The sequence below is a fragment of the Convolutriloba macropyga genome, chromosome 2 (assembly GCF_964194025.1).
Source record: "Convolutriloba macropyga chromosome 2, txConMacr16.3, whole genome shotgun sequence".
In the NCBI taxonomy this organism is placed as follows: Eukaryota; Metazoa; Xenacoelomorpha; order Acoela; family Convolutidae; genus Convolutriloba; species Convolutriloba macropyga.
Window position 1 is genome coordinate 40,809,389 of NC_134469.1, and position 26,396 is coordinate 40,835,784.

Below are 26,396 nucleotides of genomic sequence, written 5' to 3' on the forward strand. Positions count from 1 at the left end.
TCTTTCATAGCAACCAATGAGAACGTTCATAATAGAGATTGTACGAGAAGAAAACAAAAGAACAGTAAAAACAACAAACTCAAAACTTCGTTGATAATGCTTATAAAACAAATATCGAAAAAAAAATCTCGAAACACTGACTATGATTTCAAATTACTGATTAGAAATATAAACCCACTAATGTCGGAAGAATTGCTCTCGAATGACAAGCTCTCGAACATTTGACCCCACCGGGATTCAAACCATTGACCTCTAGATCCATAAACCAGATGCACTTCTCATTCGGCTATCAGGCCCTTGTTGCCGATATGCTGCAACCGATTTTATCGGAGTGAGAGCTATAGTCGATCAAGGAGCAAAAACGGTCAAGCGGAAAAATATAAAGACCAACACGTTTACAATAATTGCTATGAACTTCGTTCAAGAGCAATTAATCATTTAAGCCTTGTAAGCAAACGACTAGTAAAATCATTAAAATAGCAAATGTTACTAATATTGGGTCAAAATTTATTGGCGTTAACGCTAGGGTTTCAAAAACAAAGGGTGGGGCTCAAGTTGATAGTTGTCAGTTGACTAGAAAACAAATCAGGAAAAACCCAGAGAAAGCACTGAAAAATGCTCGTGATCTTTAAACTTTCAAACATAGCCGGCAGATTGCCGGAATAGCTGCGAAAGAACTGACCTGCCTGCCATATAATGGAGATAGAAGCAGATACAGATCTAAATTGAAAAAAAAATCGACCCCGCTCAAAAAACTAGGCTAAAAAACATTCAGCGATAAATTAATAGAGCTTGTTAAAAATCATTCCACAGAAGCCTCTTATTAGGGACCTTTACTGCACATATGAGTTCCTTTGACCTTAAACAAATTCAAAATAAACTTAAGTTTTAAAGTGCAAAAGTCATTTTATTGAGTGAGGTAAGTCACCTATGATCAAAATCTAATCACGCAAATAACCTAAAAAGTTTCGCTAAAGCGAGTGAGAAATGACGTCACGCGCGCAAATGCCGTTAGTGAAAGGAAGAAGTCATTCAGAAAATTTGACTTTTTCAGCTTTGCTGTGTGAACAAATGTAAAACGAAAAAAGAGCGTCAGACGACGAAACAAAAAAAACATAGCAGGACAAGTCCTGACGTACAATTCAAAGAATTTTCATTGACTGAACAAAAAACTAGACCTAGAACGGACTAGGAATGATTTGGGAAAACCATTTAGAATAAAAATCAATCCAAAAAATCGAAAAAACAGCAAAAATCAACTTGAAATTGCCGCATTTGAACAAAAAACCAGTAGCAAGAAAACGAATTTTTGTTCAGACACCGTTTTCTCACTCTATTTTAAATCTAGAGCGAAAAAAATTTCACGCCGCAAAACAACTAGCTTTTTCGCTCCACTTCCTGTTTCGGCGTGACCAAAATCACTACTCCAATTTGACTTCAAAAATCACGAAAATGTGTGATCAGATCTTAAAAAAAAACATAGCCGAAAGAATTCCGGAAACGACTTGAAGGAGAAAATTGCCCATCCTTATGATTAAACAACAGAACAACTTTTGTGAACCCTGAACCTCCACAAATGCCATAAAAAATTAAGGAAGAATAGAAACGGCATTCAAAAACAAATTGAACAAAAAAAACTATAAAAACTTAAGTTTTTTTAACTTGAGTTCTTTTTTAAAGTACAAGAAAAAAAGTACATAAAGCCGAAAAAAGTTCCTTTGCAATTAGAGCAATGAAAAGCTCACAAAACAATGGGAAAGTCATAATGGGCTAAGAAACTTGTCTAAGAATAAAAAAAAGAAACTTCAAAAAAATAAAAATGGTTTCAAAATTTCTCAATTTTTCTGTCAATTTTCTTTAAAAAAATGAGTTATACAAAAATAAACTTTAGTCAATTGGTATCTGAATACTTCTTAGGTAACAAGCTTCTATCCAAGTCACACTTAAAGCATTAAAACGAAAAAAAACAGGCAAAAAATCATTAAATTTCGTCTTAAAATCAGCAGAACTGATCAAAAATCTCCAAATTAGCATTAAACTCAAATTTACTACTTGAAACCTTCAATTCCCACCAGAACAAGCCTAAAACTATTACAGTATCATAATCAAACCTCATAACCACCAAAACTTGCAAAAAACTGCTTTTAAAAGCCGCACGTGAACAAAAAAATTCGCTCGCATCAATTTTTCGCTCTCTCAAAAACAGCGGTATGAAAAAAAACCACTCACTTTTCGCTCCGCTCTTCACTTTTGTTCAGCACCAAAATCAATCCAAATTTTTTCACGCGTTTCATTTCCCGCTTCAAAAATCACTCCAATTAAATTGATTAAAAAAAAGGACTTCTCCAATACTCCTCTTCGAGTCGTAAAAGGACTTCTCCAATACTCCTCTTCGAGTCGTAAAAGGACTTCTCCAATACTCCTCTTCGAGCCGTAAAAAAAACAGCGCCCCAATACAATTCAAATTCTTTGAATTGTAAAAAAAACCAAGAGCACCGCAATATAGCTACGCTCAGCTTACAGCTTCGCAGCTATAAAAAACTTCCCTTCCGACCATGATCCAATGCCTTTCTAGCCATTGCCGCATATGGGGAATTTCAGACACTAGTGAAATTTCAAAAGGCATCTATGGTGACTCTCTGCAAAGCTATTCTAATAGGAGTTTCCTACTAATGTTTAGGTTCCGTGTGCAGTTTTTATGTTTCCCTTCAAATATTTTCTTAAGTATTTAGGTTCGCAAGCGTCCGGTATTCTGCTAATATGAGAAAATTTCACAAGTTCTGATGATGGAAAATAGCACTAAGTTTCACAAGAATCAATTGAAGAACGAATGAATATTTCGTGTTATGCATTTCGTATTTATACTTTTTATTTACATTTTTGTCCAATCAGAATTGAGTTCATTCTATTAATAGACAGTGAATATTTTATAAGTTTTATTTGAGTTTGAGTCTTTATGCTCGATACTGCGGCTATCTAGAAAAGCGTTTAGCATGGGTTGGAAAACCCATTAACATGTGAGTTTGAGTTCTGGTTTTAAGTTGTGTCAAGTTTTTCTAGATCGAAAATGTTCAGTTGTGTGGCTTTTTTATGTGCACTTTTGTGTGTCAGTTTTGCTTGTGAGAGGATTCCTCGGAATGATTCTGTGGCAATTTGTTGCCAGTACAATACAACTTTTGTCGTTGGGGATAGAAATGTGAGCTTTGTCCCCTTTCGTCATTCTGTATGCGGTGAATGGGTGGAGGCATGTGGAGCCCAGGGGATTAGTTTTGCTATTATTCTTTGCGTAGCTGCATTGGCAATCTCGTTTTTAGTGTGATTAGAAGGCCCAGAGAAGTCCATTAGCATTAGTTGTAGCATTAGTTGTAACATCAGTGAAGATTAGATTTGAGATGAACTAATGCAAATTTTTTGGGAAAGTTGGTTAGAGTTAATTGAAGTGGTTCCCAAATGTCTTTTTTGATTAGATTTTGTGGGATCAGGAGGAAATGGACTGACAGAAATTGGGGAAATTTTAATGGGAACGGTGGTTGTGAATCAAGGATTTGAATTTCAGTTGAATATTTAATACTTCGATTGACTGCTAGGGGTCACGGGTTTTTGGTACAAATTTGTTGGGGGAAGGGGGGGTTAGATTCTTTTAAATTGTTTGCTCGGTTTTATTTGGAAATGGTTTTTTTGGTTTTATTATTTGTCGAGCTTAGAATTATTATTTCAGTGAAGTATTATGGCTCGACAGTTAACTGGGTTGAAGGTTTCAAATATTCTATCGACACATCAAGAAAGGTTCGTTTTTTTTTATAGTTTTAAAGTTTCTGTTTTCATTTGATACAATCTTTAATATGGCCTTGTTTAGGCGTACACGACAAAGAAGTGATCTATTGGGGGATATAAGTAAGTTTAAGGAGGAGTATCTAAAGAGGGGTAAGTTAATAGAACTTGGGTGGAAGGAAGTTCCATGGGTTGACGGATCTGGGTTGAAGAGTTGGCATCAATTAAGGGCTAAGTTAGTTGAAGAGGGGAGGGGGTCAATAGTAGGTGAAAACGGTTGGCCGAAGTTGCCGTTAGAGATTCGAAATGAAGAAATAGTCGGGATAAAGGAAGATTTTTGTAAAGAAGTAGAAGCGCTTGCTGATATAAATCAAGTTGAAAATTTTATTGATAATATGCCGGCTTATCATGATGAATCACGCATATATGCTAAGGTATCAGCTTATGAATGTTTGTATGGCTCAGTCGGCTGGACATTTAATATTGAAGGAATTCTAAATGGAGAAGTTCCCTCTGACCTAGATTGTAATAGGAGAGATGCAATGATACAGTTTGGTCCCTGTTGGACACGATCACATATAGAAATAGGTGGGAGTGATAGTATATCAAAGACAATTGTAGGAGAAAAACGGTTTCTCATTTGTGGGAGCTACACGACGTCCATTGCATTTGATAATGTTGTAGGAACACCCCAGTATTTCATGGAATTAATTAGACGTGGCCCTAAAGCTAGTGAGCTGCCGAGTGATATTTGGTTCTATATATCAAATAAGTCTAGTGTTTTATGTCAGCCATCACTCTGTGCTCATGCTGTTTTAACAATGTCATTGGGAGTCTCCCTAGTTACTGGCTGGGAAGCACATGACTTACGAAATTCAAGAGTTGCCCAAAGGACATTTACTTCATTTGGGTTAGGGGCTCGAAAAGGAGTTGTTGAGAAAATTTTGAAAGACAAAGGCAAGGAAGCCGCTTTAGAATGGGCATTAAAGAGAGATAAGGACGTCGGTGGCTCCTCAGATGTTACGGAACATATACAATCTTTAGTAAAGAATGAATTCACTATGACTAAGAGACCATATAATAAAAGGATTAAGTGGGGGGGGTGTGCTTAAGTCTAAGAAATTGAGTAAAACGGGAGACGTGGGCGAGCTGGAAGAAGACCCAATTGTGTACACTTTCCTGCCTCCAAAGGATCCTTCCAAGCTTTAACGTAAGTTTTATTCTTAATAATTTGGGTTACGGCAGGTGTGAATTTTTATGAAAAAGTAATTGCCCGACATTTTAAAGAGTGTTATTCCGAGTTAAGATGGTGATATATGTCTACAAATATGGTTGAACAACAATAGTTTGATGCCAATTCAGGTGCAGAATAAATGTTTTTGAGAAATCGATCTTTTTGTCAATTCGACGTACCCAATTTGATGTAGGGTATTCGTTAAAAAAGTAATTGCCCCGTGTTGGGAAGTACTGCTTCAGAGTTAAAAGTAAGTTTTTTTTGGAAGAAATAAGTGTAATGAGTTAGAGTTTGATGTCAATTTACCCGCGTAACACTTTTTCCGGAGAAACACACTTCTTTAAGAGCTTTTCTCTCACCTAATATGTTGTGCTGAGTGGTTTGTAGTAGTTGCTCGCGCTCTCTCATGCGGTCTTTGATGATGACAGAGGTCTAAGTAATTAGATAAGGATGAGTACAAAAGGGTTCGGAACCGTAAAAAGGGTTAAATGTGAGTATTCTGCTTTTTTTGTAATTTTCTAATTTTTTGTTAAGAATTTGTAAAAGGAATATAATGGAATCTTGTTCAATATATACACACAAGGTTTACATCAAAATGCATTTTAGTGGGGAAGGAGATTAGAGTGAAGGGGTGTGAGGAGGGGCGGGTCGAAGTAACAGGGAATCATTCATTGTGTAGTTCGAATGTTGGTTCGAGGGTGTCGCTGCTAGGGTTTTTGAGACTGTCGAGAACTTGTTGATAGTCTAAACAGCTGGGGCTAAAGGTGACTGTCTTTAGGGTGTAGCCCGGGTCAGCAAATTCTACAAAAAGTGAAATGGTACCGTCATTGCGGACAATGTAGTCATCAAATGTAACTAGCATTGCTCGGCGACCATGACGCAAATAAAGGTACATGGGGAAAGGGAAAATTGTTGGTAGGTAACCTGCGTCATGGTCTTGTCGGTAAATATCCCAATTTATGAAGGGCGAATTTACATTATTGTTTAAATTACTCATTTTAATTGATATTTAGTAATTCAAATTCCCCGTGTAAAAATTCCTCTGTGCTAAGTTCTAAAAATGAAATAACGTCAATGTAGGAGGGAGAATTTTTTTCAAAAATTGCCTTGTGGGTGGTATTCTCGAACGTGGTTACCCAGAATACAATGGACTCGTCAGGAAATTTAAGGTATTGATCAAAATAACATAAGGAAATATTAAAATCTATATAAAAATACATAAATAGAGTAAATCGTGTGGATATAAAATCAAAATATGGGAGAGTGTCTTCATAATGTTCGAGTGAAAGAAATTCGGGGGTTGAGGACCTGGACATTAATGTGTTTGGGGATTTTTAGTTTGGGATTGTCTATGGCGAGGGAGGGGGTTGGCTGAAGGGGGAACTTGCGATTGGGGAAGGGGTTAAAGGCTCATCTGAAATAATTTCGTAGTCGGGGGATTCTGGGGTGTCGGGGATAGGCTCGGGATGCTGTGAGTGTTGAGGGAGGCTGCTAATAACTAAAGGATGGTGAAAAATGAAATCAATGTTGGCGTTTTGGTTATTGTTATTTATGCAGTTTTGGATTTCTGACCAAACGGGGGATGTGTAGTCAATTATGACAGGGTATGTGTGCACGGTTACTGTTTCGTTTAGAATAAATTCCTGGCGTATATTAAGTTGGATGAGGGGTTCCTGGTGTAAGAAAAAGGAAATTCTGTAACTGTCGATTGTGGCGTTGTAATGATTAAGGGATGTAAAGATTGGGTTTTGTATTTCTATGAAAAATTCGTAGATTGGTTCAGCCATTCAAAGTTTTGTTTTTCCATACAATTTGGTAAATGCTGCTACTGGAGTCTGTTTTCTGCATTCAAGGAATAAACAGTGAAGTAGTGCATTTCCCCAAATATTTCCGCTTTTCTGAAAATAATTCCCTGTCTTGTGATTGGTTGGTAATTCAAATTTCCATTTTCGCTTTAGCTTTTTGTTAATTCGTGTATATTTTTCATTTTTGAGGTCTGAATTGTGTTGCATTTCACACATTAGCTTCCCCGTGTGAGGTTAAAACTGTATTTGATTTCGTTTTATTTAAAGTTACTTTTGTTTGATTCTGTTATGTGGCAGGTAAGTTGATTTATCATTTTTCTCGGTTGTTTAGAAGTGATTCCTTGGTTGTTGTTTTGTTACTTGAGTTTGATGGTCCCTGATGTTTTCCTTTTGGATTTGAAAATCAAAGAAACTGATAGGTCTGCTTTTGCTCGAATATTAGGAATACCGTTGTTGCTAATTCTGTTTCGCGTGTTTTTCCGTTGGTTTTTATATTAATGCTGGACTGCGATTATTTAGGCGCAAACTTCTTTAGCGCTTGAGCTGATAACTAAGCCGCGTTTTGGAGGCTGAAGAGATTAGCATTGTAATGTAAGAGTTTTCTTTTTTGTTTTCTTTTGTTAAGTTTCGTGTTATTTTAGTTTTTTTTTTCAAATTTTGAAGTAGTATCTTTGAGGAAAGACTTAGGAAAAATTTTAAGCCGGGTTCCACGAGGAGCCCGGGGATCAGTTATTATTTTTTTTAGTCCGAATTTTGGGCTGAAAGTTTGAGGGTCGTAGCTCTTCTAGTTTTCGAGATATCGCATTTTAAAGTTGAAAATTTTTTTCGACACTTTCAAAATTAGTCTTCCCAAGGGGAAATTTCTGGACTTAGGCGTTTTTTCTTCGAATTTTTTGTTGCGAAAAAAAAAATTTTTGTTTTTTTATAGAAATTTTTTAATCCTTATTAAACACTTCCGGTGTTCATGGTGCTGATTGGGTACGCCCCGTAATGGGTTGGTAGTTTTGGTTGTGCATGTTCTGGTATATGAGTGTAAATTGGCTGAGAAGTGACTGGCGGAGGTCTGTTAATATGTTCAATCGTTAGTGTGGGCTCTTCCGATCTTTTCAGTCGTTTGATGTAGTCCCTCAAAAATGTGTACGGTGTACGTACTCGTGTGCTATCGTTGTCCTGCTGGGTGTCAAATTCGTTTTTAATTTCCAAAGGCAGAACAAGTGAACATTTATGTAGTGGATGTTCAGGATGCTCTTGTAGATATTCATAGTCATTGATTGCAACTACTTGCACTGGCTTCGTTTTGATCTTTCTCCCTTCGTGTGTTATTCGGAAAGGAAACCTGCGGTGTAGTTTTGCCCATTTATGTAATAAATGTGAGTATGTGAGATGCAGAAAAACACTTATCAGGAATGAAAGGAATCCAAATAGTAGTGACATCTGCCACGGAATGTATTCTTTCAGTCTGTTTTCAAGCTTGGGCTTCAGTGCTTGAATTTTCTCCAGAATTGGTTGCGCTATCTTTTCGATCGTTTGTTTGCTTGTTCTTCTTGAATCAAGTTGTTGGAATTGTGGCTGTATCTGATGTAGAATTTGAATTTGTGCTTCTGATCTTGATGAGAAACTTGGTAGTTCTTCAAGTGGCGGTAGGAGGTTAAAGATGGTACTTATTGGGTCAGGTAATTGGAAGTCAAGTCGTATTGCCGGTACCGAATCGCAAGCTGTAAGATCTGATCGTAAATGAATGTTTGGTCCACGTAGTTGTTTTCCACATCCCAGTGTAATGATGCAAACTCTGCATCCAGGATGCTCAATCCTTGCTAAGGGATTGCTGCCATTCCTTGCGCTCTCGATGAGTGTGTAGACGTAGCTTGCCGACGTAATTAACCAACGACCGAAGCCGAGATTGCGAGCCTTTTCAGTCAATGGCAATTCGATTACATCCAATTGACAGCGTTGCAATGCAAGTAATTCGTCGTCGTGGTATAAAAGTGTAGCCATGCAAGACTGATAAGTCTGCTCTGTAGGTATGGCTTTTGTGCATATTGCATATTTTTGGGACCCAATGCAATTTTCGAGCTCTGTCATCGATAAACGCGAGTTCTTCTCCATCGTCCGAGACGGCCATGTATTTGGCTTCTAGACGCCAAACTAATGCTTTGCCTGTATCCCCGTCTGGCATGGGGATGGGAATGGCATGCAGCACATTCATAACTGTGCTCTTTGATGCCATCGGTATGGCCAGTGTCAGGATCAGACCTGATTCAATTGCCTCAACTTGTGTGACCAATTTTGTCTCATAATACGAGAGAATGTCTTGAAATGGTACGGCGAGTGACAATCGGTCCTGTAGCCCATTTTGTTGTAAGTGTACCATTGTAAGAATTTCATGGAGCTGCTGACGAGGTACCAGCGACACAGGTAATAGCTGGTTCATGAGTGGTGTCAGTGAATTCAGAACATTAATTCTAAAGGTGTACAGAGCTGCTCTGTAGGTTTTAATGTTCGCCAGAATTGTCTGAAAGATATTGCTTAAGACAAGACTGTGTTGGTTTATTTGTTCGCGTACATAAAGGTATTGTAGACAGTTTCTCATATGGTGGACATTCTGACGGAGCGCAGTGAACTGCCCCTCTGCTAGCTCCCAGTTCCTGTTTTGGGTTTTAATTATCTCGTCCTGCGCCTCTTTTATTGCTTTAAGTTCTCCCGAGACCACAAAGAATTTTTCGTTCTGTGAAGTTGTTATTTGTTCGACATGTTCTGTCAGGTATTGGAGGTAAGCCATGGCTTGTCTGATGTTTTCTTGGTTTCGTTTTACCCGTTTGTCGCATCCGCCAAATACCGATTTGATAAAGCACAGGAGTTTGTCTCCTGCGCCAATTCCAATTCCCAGAACTGCAGCGGCTGCGGCTGCAGCGGTTACTGCCCTTGGTTTGCGAGAAAAAGTTGTATCCGTTGCGGCGTGTGAGCGGAGGAGTTGTGACATTTCTATTTTTAAGGATTCGATATCCTGCTGTGCGAGTTCGTTTTCCATGATAGCTTGTTTGGCGATCCATTGTAAGCCAGATGTTGATTCAGTCATGTTGGTATAATTGAGCGGGCAACCATAATTCTTTGAAGTCCACATGCTTGCCAGTTCTCGAGTGAGATTTGTAAGTTTCGACTCTACTGTTTTATTGTAGACTGGGTAAGGGACTAGGATTTCTGTCTTTACAAATTTTTCTGTTAAGAGAATTTTCTGATGTAAGTTAAAAAGTACGCCATCTTTAGTTGCCACTGCCGGCTGGTTACTTGAGCCGCTTTTAATATTTGTCAATAAGTAAAGTAGGAAGCAGGCTATAGCTTGTTGTGGAAGGTAATTGAACATGGTTTATGAATGGGGTTGTTTTTTTTCCGAGTTGAGAATGCTGCTGATTTCGAAGTGAGAAAAGTTGAAGAATGATTTTACTAGTTATTTTTGTGGTTTATATAGTGAATACAAAGGGCGAGATAATAGCCAATAAGAAAGGAGCAGTAAAGTAATGACGTCATAGTAAAGAATCTTCTGTATCCGTTGCGTAGTCCAGAGTTTGATGAAGATTACCGTCAATTTGCTGCCTATGAAGAGTTAGTGGAATGACCCGCCTTCTGTTTGGTAAAATTGGACCTAGGTCTATTAATTCTCTGGCAGCTACCCTATGCCTTAATGGCGATGAGTGCCTAGGACCTTGGAAATTAATGTCTGAGTCAGTTTCTGTTGTTTCGGATGCTGGATCGTCGTACGATGCTACCTCGTTATATTCTTGGGAGTTGGTTACTGCTGATTCGTTTGCTGGATTTCGTAGAGAATCTGTCTCAGGCAAGTTGTTTCCATCTTCCATTCCTTGTGTTTGTTCAGTTGCATCATTGTTTTGGGGCATTGAAGTAATGGTTTCCGCAGAATTGAAGGTATCATCGATCTTTCCCGAGGCTATTGAGAAATAGAACTCAAGCGAGGACTCGGTGTCACTAGCGCTAGTTTCTATATCGCTATTTTCTGCATCACTGAAGGCAATGGAGAGGTCAGGGTAAGGGTAATGACTGAGCGGGAAGTAAGTGATCACTTTCACTTGCGGATCTTCTTCGGAAACTTGTAGGCTGTTATATACTGAGTGTTCTCTTGCCAATGCAAGGTGGTCGCTTCGTCTCAGGTTGTAGGGCCTTTGTGAGCCAAATCGGGTATCTGTTTGAGGGAAATTACTGTTTGCAGAAAAGACGTAGTCTCCCACATCTATTGTTTCTGGTGTTTCTCTTTCTTCAGACGGCACTGAGCCTTCCACAAAGAATGTATTTTCGTCGTATATAGTTTCCTGTTGTATTTGTTGATGGTTTGTTGGCGGTTCTTGTGCTGAGAAGCTCGCCGTTTGTACATTTTGATTGAAACTGATTGATCTGGTTTCTGGCACTGTTCTGGGTAGAAAATTAGTCTTCCCAAGGGGAAATTTCTGGACTTAGGCGTTTTTTCTTCGAATTTTTTGTTGCGAAAAAAAAAAATTTTGTTTTTTTAAAGAAATTTTTTAATCCTTATTAAACACTTCCGGTGTTCATGGTGCTGATTGGGTACGCCCCGTAATGGGTTGGTAGTTTTGGTTGTGCATGTTCTGGTATATGAGTGTAAATTGGCTGAGAAGTGACTGGCGGAGGTCTGTTAATATGTTCAATCGTTAGTGTGGGCTCTTCCGATCTTTTCAGTCGTTTGATGTAGTCCCTCAAAAAGGTGTACGGTGTACGTACTCGTGTGCTATCGTTGTCCTGCTGGGTGTCAAATTCGTTTTTAATTTCCAAAGGCAGAACAAGTGAACATTTATGTAGTGGATGTTCAGGATGCTCTTGTAGATATTCATAGTCATTGATTGCAACTACTTGCACTGGCTTCGTTTTGATCTTTCTCCCTTCGTGTGTTATTCGGAAAGGAAACCTGCGGTGTAATTTTGCCCATTTATGTAATAAATGTGAGTATGTGAGATGCAGAAAAACACTTATCAGGAATGAAAGGAATCCAAATAGTAGTGACATCTGCCACGGAATGTATTCTTTCAGTCTGTTTTCAAGCTTGGGCTTCAGTGCTTGAATTTTCTCCAGAATTGGTTGCGCTATCTTTTCGATCGTTTGTTTGCTGGTTCTTCTTGAATCAAGTTGTTGGAATTGTGGCTGTATCTGATGTAGAATTTGAATTTGTGCTTCTGATCTTGATGAGAAACTTGGTAGTTCTTCAAGTGGCGGCAGGAGGTTAACGATGGTACTTATTGGGTCAGGTAATTGGAAGTCAAGTCGCATTGCCGGTACCGAATCGCAAGCTGTAAGATCTGATCGTAAATGAATGTTTGGTCCACGTAGTTGTTTTCCACATCCCAGTGTAATGATGCAAACTCTGCATCCAGGATGCTCAATCCTTGCTAAGGGATTGCTGCCATTCCCTGCGCTCTCGATGAGTGTGTAGACGTAGCTTGCGGACGTAATTAACCAACGACCGAAGCCGAGATTGCGAGCCTTTTCAGTCAATGGCAATTCGATTACATCCAATTGACAGCGTTGCAATGCAAGTAATTCGTCGTCGTGGTATAAAAGTGTAGCCATGCAAGACTGATAAGTCTGCTCTGTAGGTATGGCTTTTGTGCATATTGCATATTTTTGGGACCCAATGCAATTTTCGAGCTCTTTGTCATCGATAAACGCGAGTTCTTCTCCATCGTCCGAGACGGCCATGTATTTGGCTTCTAGACGCCAAACTAATGCTTTGCCTGTATCCCCGTCTGGCATGGGGATGGGAATGGCATGCAGCACATTCATAACTGTGCTCTTTGATGCCATCGGTATGGCCAGTGTCAGGATCAGACCTGATTCAATTGCCTCAACTTGTGTGACCAATTTTGTCTCATAATACGAGAGAATGTCTTGAAATGGTACGGCGAGTGACAATCGGTCCTGTAGCCCATTTTGTTGTAAGTGTACCATTGTAAGAATTTCATGGAGCTGCTGACAAGGTACCAGCGACACAGGTAATAGCTGGTTCATGAGTGGTGTTAGTGAATTCAGAACATTAATTCTAAAGGTGTACAGAGCTGCTCTGTAGGTTTTAATGTTCGCCAGAATTGTCTGAAAGATATTGCTTAAGACAAGACTGTGTTGGTTTATTTGTTCGCGTACATAAAGGTATTGTAGGCAGTTTCTCATATGGTGGACATTCTGACGGAGCGCAGTGAACTGCCCCTCTGCTAGCTCCCAGTTCCTGTTTTGGGTTTTAATTATCTCGTCCTGCGCCTCTTTTATTGCTTTAAGTTCTCCCGAGACCACAAAGAATTTTTCGTTCTGTGAAGTTGTTATTTGTTCGACATGTTCTGTCAGGTATTGGAGGTAAGCCATGGCTTGTCTGATGTTTTCTTGGTTTCGTTTTACCCGTTTGTCGCATCCGCCAAATACCGATTTGATAAAGCACAGGAGTTTGTCTCCTGCGCCAATTCCAATTCCCAGAACTGCAGCGGCTGCGGCTGCAGCGGCTACTGCCCTTGGTTTGCGAGAAAAAGTTGTATCCGTTGCGGCGTGTGAGCGGAGGAGTTGTGACATTTCTATTTTTAAGGATTCGATATCCTGCTGTGCGAGTTCGTTTTCCATGATAGCTTGTTTGGCGATCCATTGTAAGCCAGATGTTGATTCAGTCATGTTGGTATAATTGAGTGGGCAACCATAATTCTTTGAAGTCCACATGCTTGCCAGTTCTCGAGTGAGATTTGTAAGTTTCGACTCTACTGTTTTATTGTAGACTGGGTAAGGGACTAGGATTTCTGTCTTTACAAATTTTTCTGTTAAGAGAATTTTCTGATGTAAGTTAAAAAGTACGCCATCTTTAGTTGCCACTGCCGGTTGGTTACTTGAGCCGCTTTTAATATTTGTCAATAAGTAAAGTAGGAAGCAGGCTATAGCTTGTTGTGGAAGGTAATTGAACATGGTATATGAATGGGGTTGTTTTTTTTTCCGAGTTGAGAATGCTGCTGATTTCGAAGTGAGTAAAGTTGAAGAATGATTTTACTAGTTATTTTTGTGGTTTATATAGTGAATACAAAGGGCGAGATAATAGCCAATAAGAAAGGAGCAGTAAAGTAATGACGTCATAGTAAAGAATCTTCTGTATCCGTTGCGTAGTCCAGAGTTTGATGAAGATTACCGTCAATTTGCTGCCTATGAAGAGTTAGTGGAATGACCCGCCTTCTGTTTGGTAAAATTGGACCTAGGTCTATTAATTCTCTGGCAGCTACCCTATGCCTTAATGGCGATGAGTGCCTAGGACCTTGGAAATTAATGTCTGAGTCAGTTTCTGTTGTTTCGGATGCTGGATCGTCGTACGATGCTACCTCGTTATATTCTTGGGAGTTGGTTACTGCTGATTCGTTTGCTGGATTTCGTAGAGAATCTGTCTCAGGCAAGTTGTTTCCATCTTCCATTCCTTGTGTTTGTTCAGTTGCATCATTGTTTTGGGGCATTGAAGTAATGGTTTCCGCAGAATTGAAGGTATCATCGATCTTTCCCCAGGCTATTGAGAAATAGAACTCAAGCGAGGACTCGGTGTCACTAGCGCTAGTTTCTATATCGCTATTTTCTGCATCACTGAAGGCAATGGAGAGGTCAGGGTAAGGGTAGTGACTGAGCGGGAAGTAAGTGATCACTTTCACTTGCGGATCTTCTTCGGAAACTTGTAGGCTGTTATATACTGAGTGTTCTCTTGCCAATGCAAGGTGGTCGCTTCGTCTCAGGTTGTAGGGCCTTTGTGAGCCAAATCGGGTATCTGTTTGAGGGAAATTACTGTTTGCAGAAAAGACGTAGTCTCCCACATCTATTGTTTCTGGTGTTTCTCTTTCTTCAGACGGCACTGAGCCTTCCACAAAGAATGTATTTTCGTCGTATATAGTTTCCTGTTGTATTTGTTGATGGTTTGTTGGCGGTTCTTGTGCTGAGAAGCTCGCCGTTTGTACATTTTGATTGAAACTGATTGATCTGGTTTCTGGCACTGTTCTGGGTAGAAAATTAGTCTTCCCAAGGGGAAATTTCTGGACTTAGGCGTTTTTTCTTCGAATTTTTTGTTGCGAAAAAAAAAATTTTTGTTTTTTTAAAGAAATTTTTTAATCCTTATTAAACACTTCCGGTGTTCATGGTGCTGATTGGGTACGCCCCGTAATGGGTTGGTAGTTTTGGTTGTGCATGTTCTGGTATATGAGTGTAAATTGGCTGAGAAGTGACTGGCGGAGGTCTGTTAATATGTTCAATCGTTAGTGTGGGCTCTTCCGATCTTTTCAGTCGTTTGATGTAGTCCCTCAAAAAGGTGTACGGTGTACGTACTCGTGTGCTATCGTTGTCCTGCTGGGTGTCAAATTCGTTTTTAATTTCCAAAGGCAGAACAAGTGAACATTTATGTAGTGGATGTTCAGGATGCTCTTGTAGATATTCATAGTCATTGATTGCAACTACTTGCACTGGCTTCGTTTTGATCTTTCTCCCTTCGTGTGTTATTCGGAAAGGAAACCTGCGGTGTAATTTTGCCCATTTATGTAATAAATGTGAGTATGTGAGATGCAGAAAAACACTTATCAGGAATGAAAGGAATCCAAATAGTAGTGACATCTGCCACGGAATGTATTCTTTCAGTCTGTTTTCAAGCTTGGGCTTCAGTGCTTGAATTTTCTCCAGAATTGGTTGCGCTATCTTTTCGATCGTTTGTTTGCTGGTTCTTCTTGAATCAAGTTGTTGGAATTGTGGCTGTATCTGATGTAGAATTTGAATTTGTGCTTCTGATCTTGATGAGAAACTTGGTAGTTCTTCAAGTGGCGGTAGGAGGTTAAAGATGGTACTTATTGGGTCAGGTAATTGGAAGTCAAGTCGCATTGCCGGTACCGAATCGCAAGCTGTAAGATCTGATCGTAAATGAATGTTTGGTCCACGTAGTTGTTTTCCACATCCCAGTGTAATGATGCAAACTCTGCATCCAGGATGCTCAATCCTTGCTAAGGGATTGCTGCCATTCCCTGCGCTCTCGATGAGTGTGTAGACGTAGCTTGCGGACGTAATTAACCAACGACCGAAGCCGAGATTGCGAGCCTTTTCAGTCAATGGCAATTCGATTAAATCCAATTGACAGCGTTGCAATGCAAGTAATTCGTCGTCGTGGTATAAAAGTGTAGCCATGCAAGACTGATAAGTCTGCTCTGTAGGTATGGCTTTTGTGCATATTGCATATTTTTGGGACCCAATACAATTTTCGAGCTCTTTGTCATCGATAAACGCGAGTTCTTCTCCATCGTCCGAGACGGCCATGTATTTGGCTTCTAGACGCCAAACTAATGCTTTGCCTGTATCCCCGTCTGGCATGGGGATGGGAATGGCATGCAGCACATTCATAACTGTGCTCCTTGATGCCATCGGTATGGCCAGTGTCAGGATCAGACCTGATTCAATTGCCTCAACTTGTGTGACCAATTTTGTCTCATAATACGAGAGAATGTCTTGAAATGGTACGGCGAGTGACAATCGGTCCTGTAGCCCATTTTGTTGTAAGTGTACCATTGTAAGAATTTCATGGAGCTGCTGACAAGGTACCAGCGACACAGGTAATAGCTGGTTCATGAGTGGTGTTAGTGAATTCAGAACATTAATTCTAAAGGTGTACAGAGCTGCTCTGTAGGTTTTAATGTTCGCCAGAATTGTCTGAAAGATATTGCTTAAGACAAGACTGTGTTGGTTTATTTGTTCGCGTACATAAAGGTATTGTAGGCAGTTTCTCATATGGTGGACATTCTGACGGAGCGCAGTGAACTGCCCCTCTGCTAGCTCCCAGTTCCTGTTTTGGGTTTTAATTATCTCGTCCTGCGCCTCTTTTATTGCTTTAAGTTCTCCCGAGACCACAAAGAATTTTTCGTTCTGTGAAGTTGTTATTTGTTCGACATGTTCTGTCAGGTATTGGAGGTAAGCCATGGCTTGTCTGATGTTTTCTTGGTTTCGTTTTACCCGTTTGTCGCATCCGCCAAATACCGATTTGATAAAGCACAGGAGTTTGTCTCCTGCGCCAATTCCAATTCCCAGAACTGCAGCGGCTGCGGCTGCAGCGGCTACTGCCCTTGGTTTGCGAGAAAAAGTTGTATCCGTTGCGGCGTGTGAGCGGAGGAGTTGTGACATTTCTATTTTTAAGGATTCGATATCCTGCTGTGCGAGTTCGTTTTCCATGATAGCTTGTTTGGCGATCCATTGTAAGCCAGATGTTGATTCAGTCATGTTGGTATAATTGAGTGGGCAACCATAATTCTTTGAAGTCCACATGCTTGCCAGTTCTCGAGTGAGATTTGTAAGTTTCGACTCTACTGTTTTATTGTAGACTGGGTAAGGGACTAGGATTTCTGTCTTTACAAATTTTTCTGTTAAGAGAATTTTCTGATGTAAGTTAAAAAGTACGCCATCTTTAGTTGCCACTGCCGGCTGGTTACTTGAGCCGCTTTTAATATTTGTCAATAAGTGAAGTAGGAAGCAGGCTATAGCTTGTTGTGGAAGGTAATTGAACATGGTTTATGAATGGGGTTGTTTTTTTTCCGAGTTGAGAATGCTGCTGATTTCGAAGTGAGTAAAGTTGAAGAATGATTTTACTAGTTATTTTTGTGGTTTATATAGTGAATACAAAGGGCGAGATAATAGCCAATAAGAAAGGAGCAGCAAAGTAATGACGTCATAGTAAAGAATCTTCTGTATCCGTTGCGTAGTCCAGAGTTTGATGAAGATTACCGTCAATTTGCTGCCTATGAAGAGTTAGTGGAATGACCCGCCTTCTGTTTGGTAAAATTGGACCTAGGTCTATTAATTCTCTGGCAGCTACCCTATGCCTTAATGGCGATGAGTGCCTAGGACCTTGGAAATTAATGTCTGAGTCAGTTTCTGTTGTTTCGGATGCTGGATCGTCGTACGATGCTACCTCGTTATATTCTTGGGAGTTGGTTACTGCTGATTCGTTTGCTGGATTTCGTAGAGAATCTGTCTCAGGCAAGTTGTTTCCATCTTCCATTCCTTGTGTTTGTTCAGTTGCATCATTGTTTTGGGGCATTGAAGTAATGGTTTCCGCAGAATTGAAGGTATCATCGATCTTTCCCGAGGCTATTGAGAAATAGAACTCAAGCGAGGACTCGGTGTCACTAGCGCTAGTTTCTATATCGCTATTTTCTGCATCACTGAAGGCAATGGAGAGGTCAGGGTAAGGGTAATGACTGAGCGGGAAGTAAGTGATCACTTTCACTTGCGGATCTTCTTCGGAAACTTGTAGGCTGTTATATACTGAGTGTTCTCTTGCCAATGCAAGGTGGTCGCTTCGTCTCAGGTTGTAGGGCCTTTGTGAGCCAAATCGGGTATCTGTTTGAGGGAAATTACTGTTTGCAGAAAAGACGTAGTCTCCCACATCTATTGTTTCTGGTGTTTCTCTTTCTTCAGACGGCACTGAGCCTTCCACAAAGAATGTATTTTCGTCGTATATAGTTTCCTGTTGTATTTGTTGATGGTTTGTTGGCGGTTCTTGTGCTGAGAAGCTCGCCGTTTGTACATTTTGATTGAAACTGATTGATCTGGTTTCTGGCACTGTTCTGGGTAGAGTCATTGCTTCTTGGTTGATGTGTTTCTCGATCTGGTTATCGAAGAACTGGGGTTCTCGTTCCTCTTCAGGGATTGAGGGATCGGCCTCAAAATTTCGAGGGTCGATTGATTCTAAGTCTTGGATTTCATATTGTGGTTTTATTGTCGCAATCGCATTCTGTGTACACATTGTGTATAGTTTGTGTTAATTTTCCGCACAATATAGTTGGCATTTGTGAGTCTCTTTTCCACTCGGTACATAGGAATCCATCTGCTCTGTTGTTTGTTCATTGTTGCGATTTGTGTTGTACATTTTGGGTCCAAAATTAGGCAATAAGTTTGTAACAGAGGAGATGCATTGGCTTTCCTGTCGTAATATTTCTTGCATTTGAGGTATGAATGAATAAGATTTTCTTTCACGGAAGCGAATAGCTCAGTTGTTTTATCCTGGATTTCCTTTATGCAATCCGCTTTTGGCTTGTGTTGCCAAAGACGTGTGTTTTGAAAGCGTAGGTCGAGTGGGTTGACTGGTGTGCGTCCGTGAAATACGTCTGATGGCGTACACCCTATTGCTGGAGCGTAGGTAGTGTTGTGTATGAATACTGCAATATCAACGTATCTACGCCAGTCGGAAGACGTTTGGTTTTCATTGATTCGCAGAATTTGTTTGAGTGGGGCGTGCTTTCTTTCGAGTAATCCAATTGTTTGTGCGTGTTTCAATGTGCAGTGTTTGAGTTTGATCTCAAGAATTGTGGCGAGTTCGCTCATTAAATGTGACGTAAAGGCTGTCCCTAGATCGCAGATTATCTGTGATGGAATGTATGAATGTTTCAGGAAGATGGAAATAAGCGCTCGGGCTACAATGTCGGCGTCACCTTTCATCAGAGGTATTGCGAATAAGTATTTCGAGAAGACATCTATCCCGGATAATATGAAGGTGTACGGTGAAGCGTGCATCTTTCCGACAAGGTCGATGAGGAGTACATCTGCTGGAAAATTTTGTAAGGAAGACATTGGTTGTAGAGGTGGTCTCAGAGCTGCTGTGGGACTAGGTTTCGTTTGTAAACAAGTCACGCAGTTTCTGATGTAGTCAGTTAGTGTTTCGGTGAAATTGGGGAAATAGAACCGCTTCCGAAATTCGGCTAAGGTACGCGACACACCTTTATGTCCGGTCCAGACACTGTTGTGGATGCGGAAGAGTACTTCTTTTTGCAAGTGAATTGGAACACAGTATTGTTTGATGAAGCTGTTGCCTGTATGATTGTAGAACTTCCTGTGTAGCACTCCGTCAAACATAGCGAGTCTTGGGTATTGTTTCAGGTACTTTTTCAAGTCTGCTGAGAGATATTGGGCGGTTGTTGGTGGGCCTGTCTCGCACCAAAGGATAACTCTTTTGATGTCTGAGTCTCTTTGTTGTTCGGCTCTTAGATTCAATGGCGAGTGACCGGTTGTATCAAAGTCGTCCATTGGATTGTGTTCGTGTATTGCCTGGAGCTGCGCCGGTTTTATTTGTTGAATATGAACCTCCTCAATGATTTCTGTTTGATCTGTTTCGTTGACGGTCAGAAAAAGATAGTGTTTCCTAGTATTTTCCTTGTATGTTTCGTGCAGGAGTGTATTAATTGAGTTGTTCGGTACTTCGGCGGTAGTGTCAATTTGCACTTCACTGATTGGTATCTTCGAGTTGATGCGAAGTGTTAGTTTTTCCTTCGGATTTATGTGTATCCTTGAGAGGTAATCTGCTGCAAGGTTGGCTTTTCCGGGGATATGTCCTAGTATTATGTCAAAACTCAATACGTGATCTAGTGCGTTCCACAGCGTTGGTGGGATGATCTTTGTTTGAAAGAATCTGGTGACAGCTCTGTTGTCTGTCAGGACTAGTACTGGTTTCTCGCATCCCCAAAGGATGTTTGCAAACATATCAAGGGCAAAATGAACGGCAAGAAATTCTTTCGCTAGATTGACATCTTGAGTTGATTCGGTTTGAAGATACGTGAGCCGAAACTTACAGGTGCATAAATTTTGTGTTCAGACGCTCCGTTTGTAGTTTGGGTGTAATCCTCGATCATTAATACAAATCCGGCAGCATAGAATGATGCATCGGCCATAATGACATATTGTCTATTGGTCGTCGGTAGCCTTAGTGATATTTCACAGGCTGATTGTAGATCTTGTGTCAGTTTCTTTAACATTATGATGTGCTCCTCGTTTATTTCAAAGTCTGTTTCTTTCTTGAGTAATCTATAAAAAGGAAGCAGCTTTTCTCCGACATCTGGTATAAAGGCTTTGTAAAAATTGAAGAAACCGATCATTCTTTTTGTTTGCTTAACATTTTTCGGCATCTTGAATGTTCTGAGAAACGTCACGATTTTCTGTTTGATGGGGGTCAAACCCTCTGAAGTTATCGTGTTCCCCAAGAACTGAATTTCCTTCAAACCAAAGGCGCATTTATCTGTAGCTAGCTTCATTCCTGATTCTCTGATGCACGTGAATACTGCTGATAGTTTTTCCAGCATATCTGGGAGATCATGAGCACCTACTCCAATATCGTCTACATATTGAAAACATTTGTCAGCTGTAATTACGGGGTCAAGATTCTGTCGCATGAAGGAGCTGAATGCGCTGACACTTCTGCTCAGTCCTTGTGCTAATCTTTTAAATGCGTAAGTTCGCGATGCAAAATTGAAAGCGAGCAGTTGGATAGATTGCTCGTCGGCCATTGGCACGGAGTAGTATCCGTGGCTTCCGTCCATTTTGCAAGCGAGCTTTTTCCCTGCAAGATGGCTTCCTGCGTCAGCCAGTGTTGCTATTGGGAAATTGTTGTTGTTATAGTCATTTCGAATCAAGTGGTTGATTTTACGCAGATCTATTAATATTCGTAGTTTTCCATTCGGTTTTCTTTCCGCGAAGATTGGTGATGAATATCTACTGAATGGCAACGTTGTAATCACGCCGTAGTATTGTAATAAGGCGAGTTCTACTAGGAGATCGTCTTTGAGGTGGATGAAACTCTTTGGGTTTTTGAATATACTGGTCTATCAGTATCAGGCGTCAGTTTTACTGAGAATTTTGAAGTGTAGCCAATGTCAAGGCGATGTCTTGTAAATATATCGTTGAATTCCAATAAGAGATCCTCTGTCTTCTTCTTTTCGTCGTCTGTTAGGACACTTCCGTGCCAGTTAAAGGATTCCAAGAATGTTTTTTGGTCCTCTACATTATCCAGTGGTCGAATGGACTCTCTCTTCTTGAAGCGAGTGAGTTCTTCGTAAATCCGTTTTTCTAGTCCTGTGAGTTTGGATGGATCTTCAGTTGTCTCTGGGGTTGGGAACCAATATTTTGCGTTGTGGTTAATTGTGATGTGATTTAGCTGGCCCTTCGCTACTTTCTCAATATGTTTCGATATGGTTTTTGTTGTCTTTGACAAATTATCTGTTTCCAGCAACTTGGGCTCTAATGGGATAAGATAGCGAGCTTGTTCGGGTGTGATTATCGTGAAGGTTGCAGGTAGTGTGTTTCTTTCGATTGTGATCGGTACTTCCGTTGTGTTGATAGCCATTAGTTGAATTGGTTTGTCCTTTAGCATTTTGTTTATCGTACTCGTAAGGCAGACTCCTATGTTTTCGAGTTTTGTTGTAGGCTCTACTATTCCAATTTGGTGATCTGTTTCTAATGGTTGATAGGGCATGAGTTCAATCATTTTCTGTTCGCCAGGGTTAATTATAACTCGAGTGGTTGTTTTAAGATAAATTTTGCGCTTATTATTGAATCGTTTCGATGTTTTTGAGCCTGCCGTCTGCATCAAATTCAGCTGAAATGTGAAATCAGGGAAATGTAGATAGCGGTTGTGGGCGTCGATTGTTATTTCATTTTTGTCGAAAAAGGGGAATCCAAGTAATATGCCGGAGAGTTTCTAAAAAACCATAAAGTCCTCTGTGAGTTCTAAATGGCCAATTTTGAATGTTAAATTTGTCGTGAATAAGATTTGAGACTGATGCATAAACGCTGTGGAGACGGTAATTTCCGGTGGTGCCTTTTTTATGGGTTTTTGCGTTAGATGATTGTAGATTTTATTAAAATGTTTTTGTGACATAGCGCTACTAAATGCTCCAGTGTCAGCTATGGCTTTCATTGTAATTGAGCCTAATTGAATAGGAATTAGAAAGACGTTTTCGTTATAGCTAGTTGTACACTAAGAAATTTTTGTAGAAAATCATGCAGGTCATTCAGTTTTTTGGCTGTTGGTTGAATGGCATTGTTGCGTCGCGATAAGGTGGTTGCCTCTGAGTGCAATCACGTGCGGTATGCTCGTTGCTTGCGCATATCCTGCAAAAAGTTCGCATTGGCGTGGGAGATCGTTGTCGCTGGTTGTATTGTTGACTTTGGTTGTTGTATCTACTTATCGCGTTTGTACCCCTTCCTCTAACTCGATAGAAAGGGCGGTTTTGATAACCTGAGAAGCTTCTACTTTGGTTTGGCGTTCTGTATGCTGTGTTATTTCTGTTGTAGTTTGTGAAAGGCTTGTTAAATTTATTCTGGGTGGTGTTCGGCCATCTTGGTGGTGTTGTTTGTGAGACTGATGCCTGAATTGAAGCTATTCCTGCTGCCATTATATTTTCGACCGCTTGGTTAAAAGCAGAGTTTTGGGAGCTTGTTAGTGAGTTGAAGGCTGCGGTGTGTGCTGGCTCTGGGTTTAATTGGTCTATTCGAAGTCGTCTTTTGACTATAGAGCATAAGTCGTTTACGCCGACATTGTCCAATTCTCTGAGAAGAACTTTTTTGTATTTGAAGGGCATCCCCTGTATAAATTGTTCTCGGATTCTTCTTGTCCGCTCGTCATTGCGGTCAATTCCGGCACCAACGTCATCGACGATTGCTAAGTTGGCAAGCCGCTGTAAGTCAGTTAGAAAACCGTCTGGTTGTTCCTTCACGGGATCAAATTTTCTGCTCTGTAAATCTAACTCAAAATTAAGCCGTTGGTCTGGACCTGAGTAGCGGTTGCGTAACTGTTCTAATGCGTCATCAAGGGCGTTTCGTGTGTTTTCTGGTAAGCGTAGATAATAGTTTAATGCGTTTCCGTCGAGGTGTAAATGTAGGTATCGGGCTTGTTGGTTATGATCCGCCGGAATTCTGGCAACTGCTATGCTTGCTCTCAAAAGACCTTCAAATTGGTCCCAGTTTTCGTTGGGTAGCCCGGCAAAACGTTTGAGCGATACGTGTGGAGGGTGCGGCGCGGCCATATCTGTTGTTGTATTTTATGGGCGAAAAGAACAATTCTCCTGTTGATCTTGTCCGTTTGTTTTCAATCGACAAAGTGGGCTGGTCTGGCGTATTGGTTTATGTGAGGTGATTAAGTTGGTTTTTCCTGTGTTAGCTTTTATGAGTTCGTGTATATCACCTTCTGGGAGTTTAAGTTTTGTTGAGTTTGATTTATTTTTAATGATGATTATTCCATACCTCTTGGAGATCGGTGGAACAATTTTGATATTGGGGAATTGTAAAACGGCATCCAGAATTTGCTTGTTTTTGTGTGATAAATTTCCCAAAAGAATAAACATTAGTTTGAGATAAACATGAATTTTAAGACAATTGTTTTTTTATGAAGCTTCAACTGTGATAATTTTTCTCTGATTCCGTTTCTTTAGTGTTGCAGAATGACGCTCTTGATCTCTGTCGCCATATGGTGACTCTCTGCAAAGCTATTCTAATAGGAGTTTCCTACTAATGTTTAGGTTCCGTGTGCAGTTTTTATGTTTCCCTTCAAATATTTTCTTAAGTATTTAGGTTCGCAAGCGTCGGGTATTCTGCTAAGATGAGAAAATTTCACAAGTTCTGAGGATGGAAAATAGCACTAAGTTTCACAAGAATCAATTGAAGAACGAATGAATATTTCGTGTTATGCATTTCGTATTTATACTTTTTATTTACATTTTTGTCCACTCAGAATTGAGTTCATTCTATTAATAGACAGTGAATATTTTATAAGTTTTATTTGAGTCTGAGTCTTCATGCTCGATAGCATCTCAACTTAATTCTCTTGGTCTTCATTGGTTTCTCCGGTTTCTTTCGACTAGAAATCAAAATGGTCAGAATAATTGCGTAAGAAGACTCAACTTATTACTACAAATCTTACTTGAGAGCAATTACAAATATACTCCGGAATTTCCTTTTCTCTAGTAATACTAAATCTATTCATACGAGTGAAAAAAGCAACTTTCTCAGGCAATTAACAAATAAAATTCTATAGTTTGATATTCTTAGTCGACATGAACTGGCTTTGTAAAAGCGACCATTTTTAGATTTTAAATTAAGCTAAAATTTAAAATATCATTACAACATAAAAGAGACATCATTTCTTCTTGCTGAGAGTCCTCTGTTTCTCAGCAAACTCGACAACTTTGAAGTGCGTTGAGAGACCTTTCCTTTTTCTAACTTTAGAAACGCATTTCAGAGCAAAATTCTCTGTGTCTGCAACGTCACCGTACAAGGTCTTCTCTTCTTCAGTTGTCGGGACCCAGAAAGGGTCTTCCTCGATTACGGACCAATGGCTGAACACCAGCTGAGGATAGGCACGACCGGATGTCTTCAATCTCATCTCTCCGACAAACCCGAAACTCTCCTCGACAGGGAGTGAGGCCTCGATATGATAAGCTGTTAGGTCTTCCGTCATGTCCTCTTGGACTATCAGACCACGTCTCCGATTTAGAACCGCGTATACAGCACCAAGTTTCTCACTTGAAACTGTGATGTCGCACTTGTACATTGCTTCCATCAATCGACAAGGCTGACACTACAACGAACATCGTAATGAATGCAAGAGATTAAGAAATCGCATTTGGCGAACGTTTTTCTGTGAGTTGATATAAAGCTATCACAACCAAACATCTTAGAACTAAAATCTTTTGTGTATTCATGAATATAATGGCCAATTCCACTTTAGTTAAACTTTCCTGTCTATTTCCTTTCCTCTAGCACCGCACCTATCAGCCTTACCTGAATAGCTTTTCTGATTGTCTCACGACTGCTAGAAATAAGCTTGCCAGAAAGTGCTGTGAAACAAGACACAGATGATCCAGCGCCACTGTTGCTTTCATGGTTCACGCTGTCTTCATCACCTGTTTCTTTCGTCACTTGCAAGTGCTGTTCATGCGAATGAAGTGACCACTCATGTACAAAAATTGCCACTCCAAGCATGGGTTCTTCAGTAAGTGGACCAGATGCAGTTGCCAGTTGGAATCCATGTGATATACTGCTGTCACATTCTCTCAACCAGTCAAATGATGCTTTCCCAAAAGCCAGGTCAAATATTGAAGGCCTATCGTAATTGGTACATTGATTTATCAAAATATTAGCTCCAACCCGATTAGGTCCAAAAGTCCATATTTTGTCTTTAAGTTTTGACCAAAATGGTCCTTCTTTGTCCAAAGTGTTATGCAGCGAATCAACAAAAATTTCTAGCTCGCTTTTAGCTTCAGGGATGAGATCTGTTAGCTCCAGTTCCTGTCTTAGCAGTCGATCAAGAGTTTTGAGCACAGTTGAACTCTCAATTAATAGGGATACAATTGACGCCGGCAGTGGCTTTGCAGAAAACTTCAGAGAAAACATTGGTTCTGAAACCTGGGCAAAGGTGTCTACCTTTTTCGAGTTGACAATGATCTCGTTTGTTCGATCAACTTTTGGTGGGACAATTATAGTCTCTCTGTACGGTACGATTGGATCTGATGCAGTGATCGGCACCTGTGCAAACTCCTCAAGATCTTTCAGACAACGCTCGAGATGCACTTCACCTGCCGTTAGAAGGACGTGTTCCCCTGTTTCTTGCAACAACACTTGCACATTCGTGTCCGCTTGATTGAGCAGCTGAAGCAATTCGAACAAACCATCAGCATTCAGAAAATTAATAAATTAATTATTGCACAAGCGTCATCCGGATAAATATAACATACCCTGAGTTGAATTTAAAAACATTGACCTTAAACATTGAC

General features: G+C 40.2%; 5 protein-coding genes across 6 annotated transcripts in view; 2 read left to right on the top strand and 3 right to left on the bottom strand.

Annotated features, from left to right (window-relative positions):
* LOC142358667 (dolichyl-phosphate beta-glucosyltransferase-like) overlaps positions 1–26,396 on the bottom strand; it is a 303,077-nt gene that overhangs the window by 81,178 nt on the left and 195,503 nt on the right. The gene's annotated exons all lie outside the window — the stretch shown is intronic.
* The window catches only part of LOC142358660 (ATP-dependent 6-phosphofructokinase, muscle type-like), a 702,476-nt gene that overhangs the window by 48,761 nt on the left and 627,319 nt on the right, over positions 1–26,396 (top strand). The window lies entirely within an intron of this gene.
* Positions 1–26,396, top strand: part of LOC142358665 (putative isocitrate dehydrogenase [NAD] subunit alpha, mitochondrial) — a 322,133-nt gene that overhangs the window by 48,760 nt on the left and 246,977 nt on the right. The window lies entirely within an intron of this gene.
* Positions 1–26,396, bottom strand: part of LOC142358662 (tetratricopeptide repeat protein 5-like) — a 263,093-nt gene that overhangs the window by 41,195 nt on the left and 195,502 nt on the right. The window lies entirely within an intron of this gene.
* LOC142358658 (elongation factor-like GTPase 1) overlaps positions 24,701–26,396 on the bottom strand; it is a 37,159-nt gene continuing 35,463 nt past the window's right edge. The window contains exons 5-6 of the mRNA XM_075410148.1: positions 25,405–26,271; positions 24,701–25,201 (exon numbers count right to left, since the gene is read on the bottom strand). Of these exons, the coding sequence (XP_075266263.1) occupies positions 24,761–25,201; positions 25,405–26,271 (1,308 nt within the window). The 3' untranslated portion in view covers positions 24,701–24,760. The remainder of the gene's footprint in view (positions 25,202–25,404; positions 26,272–26,396) is intronic.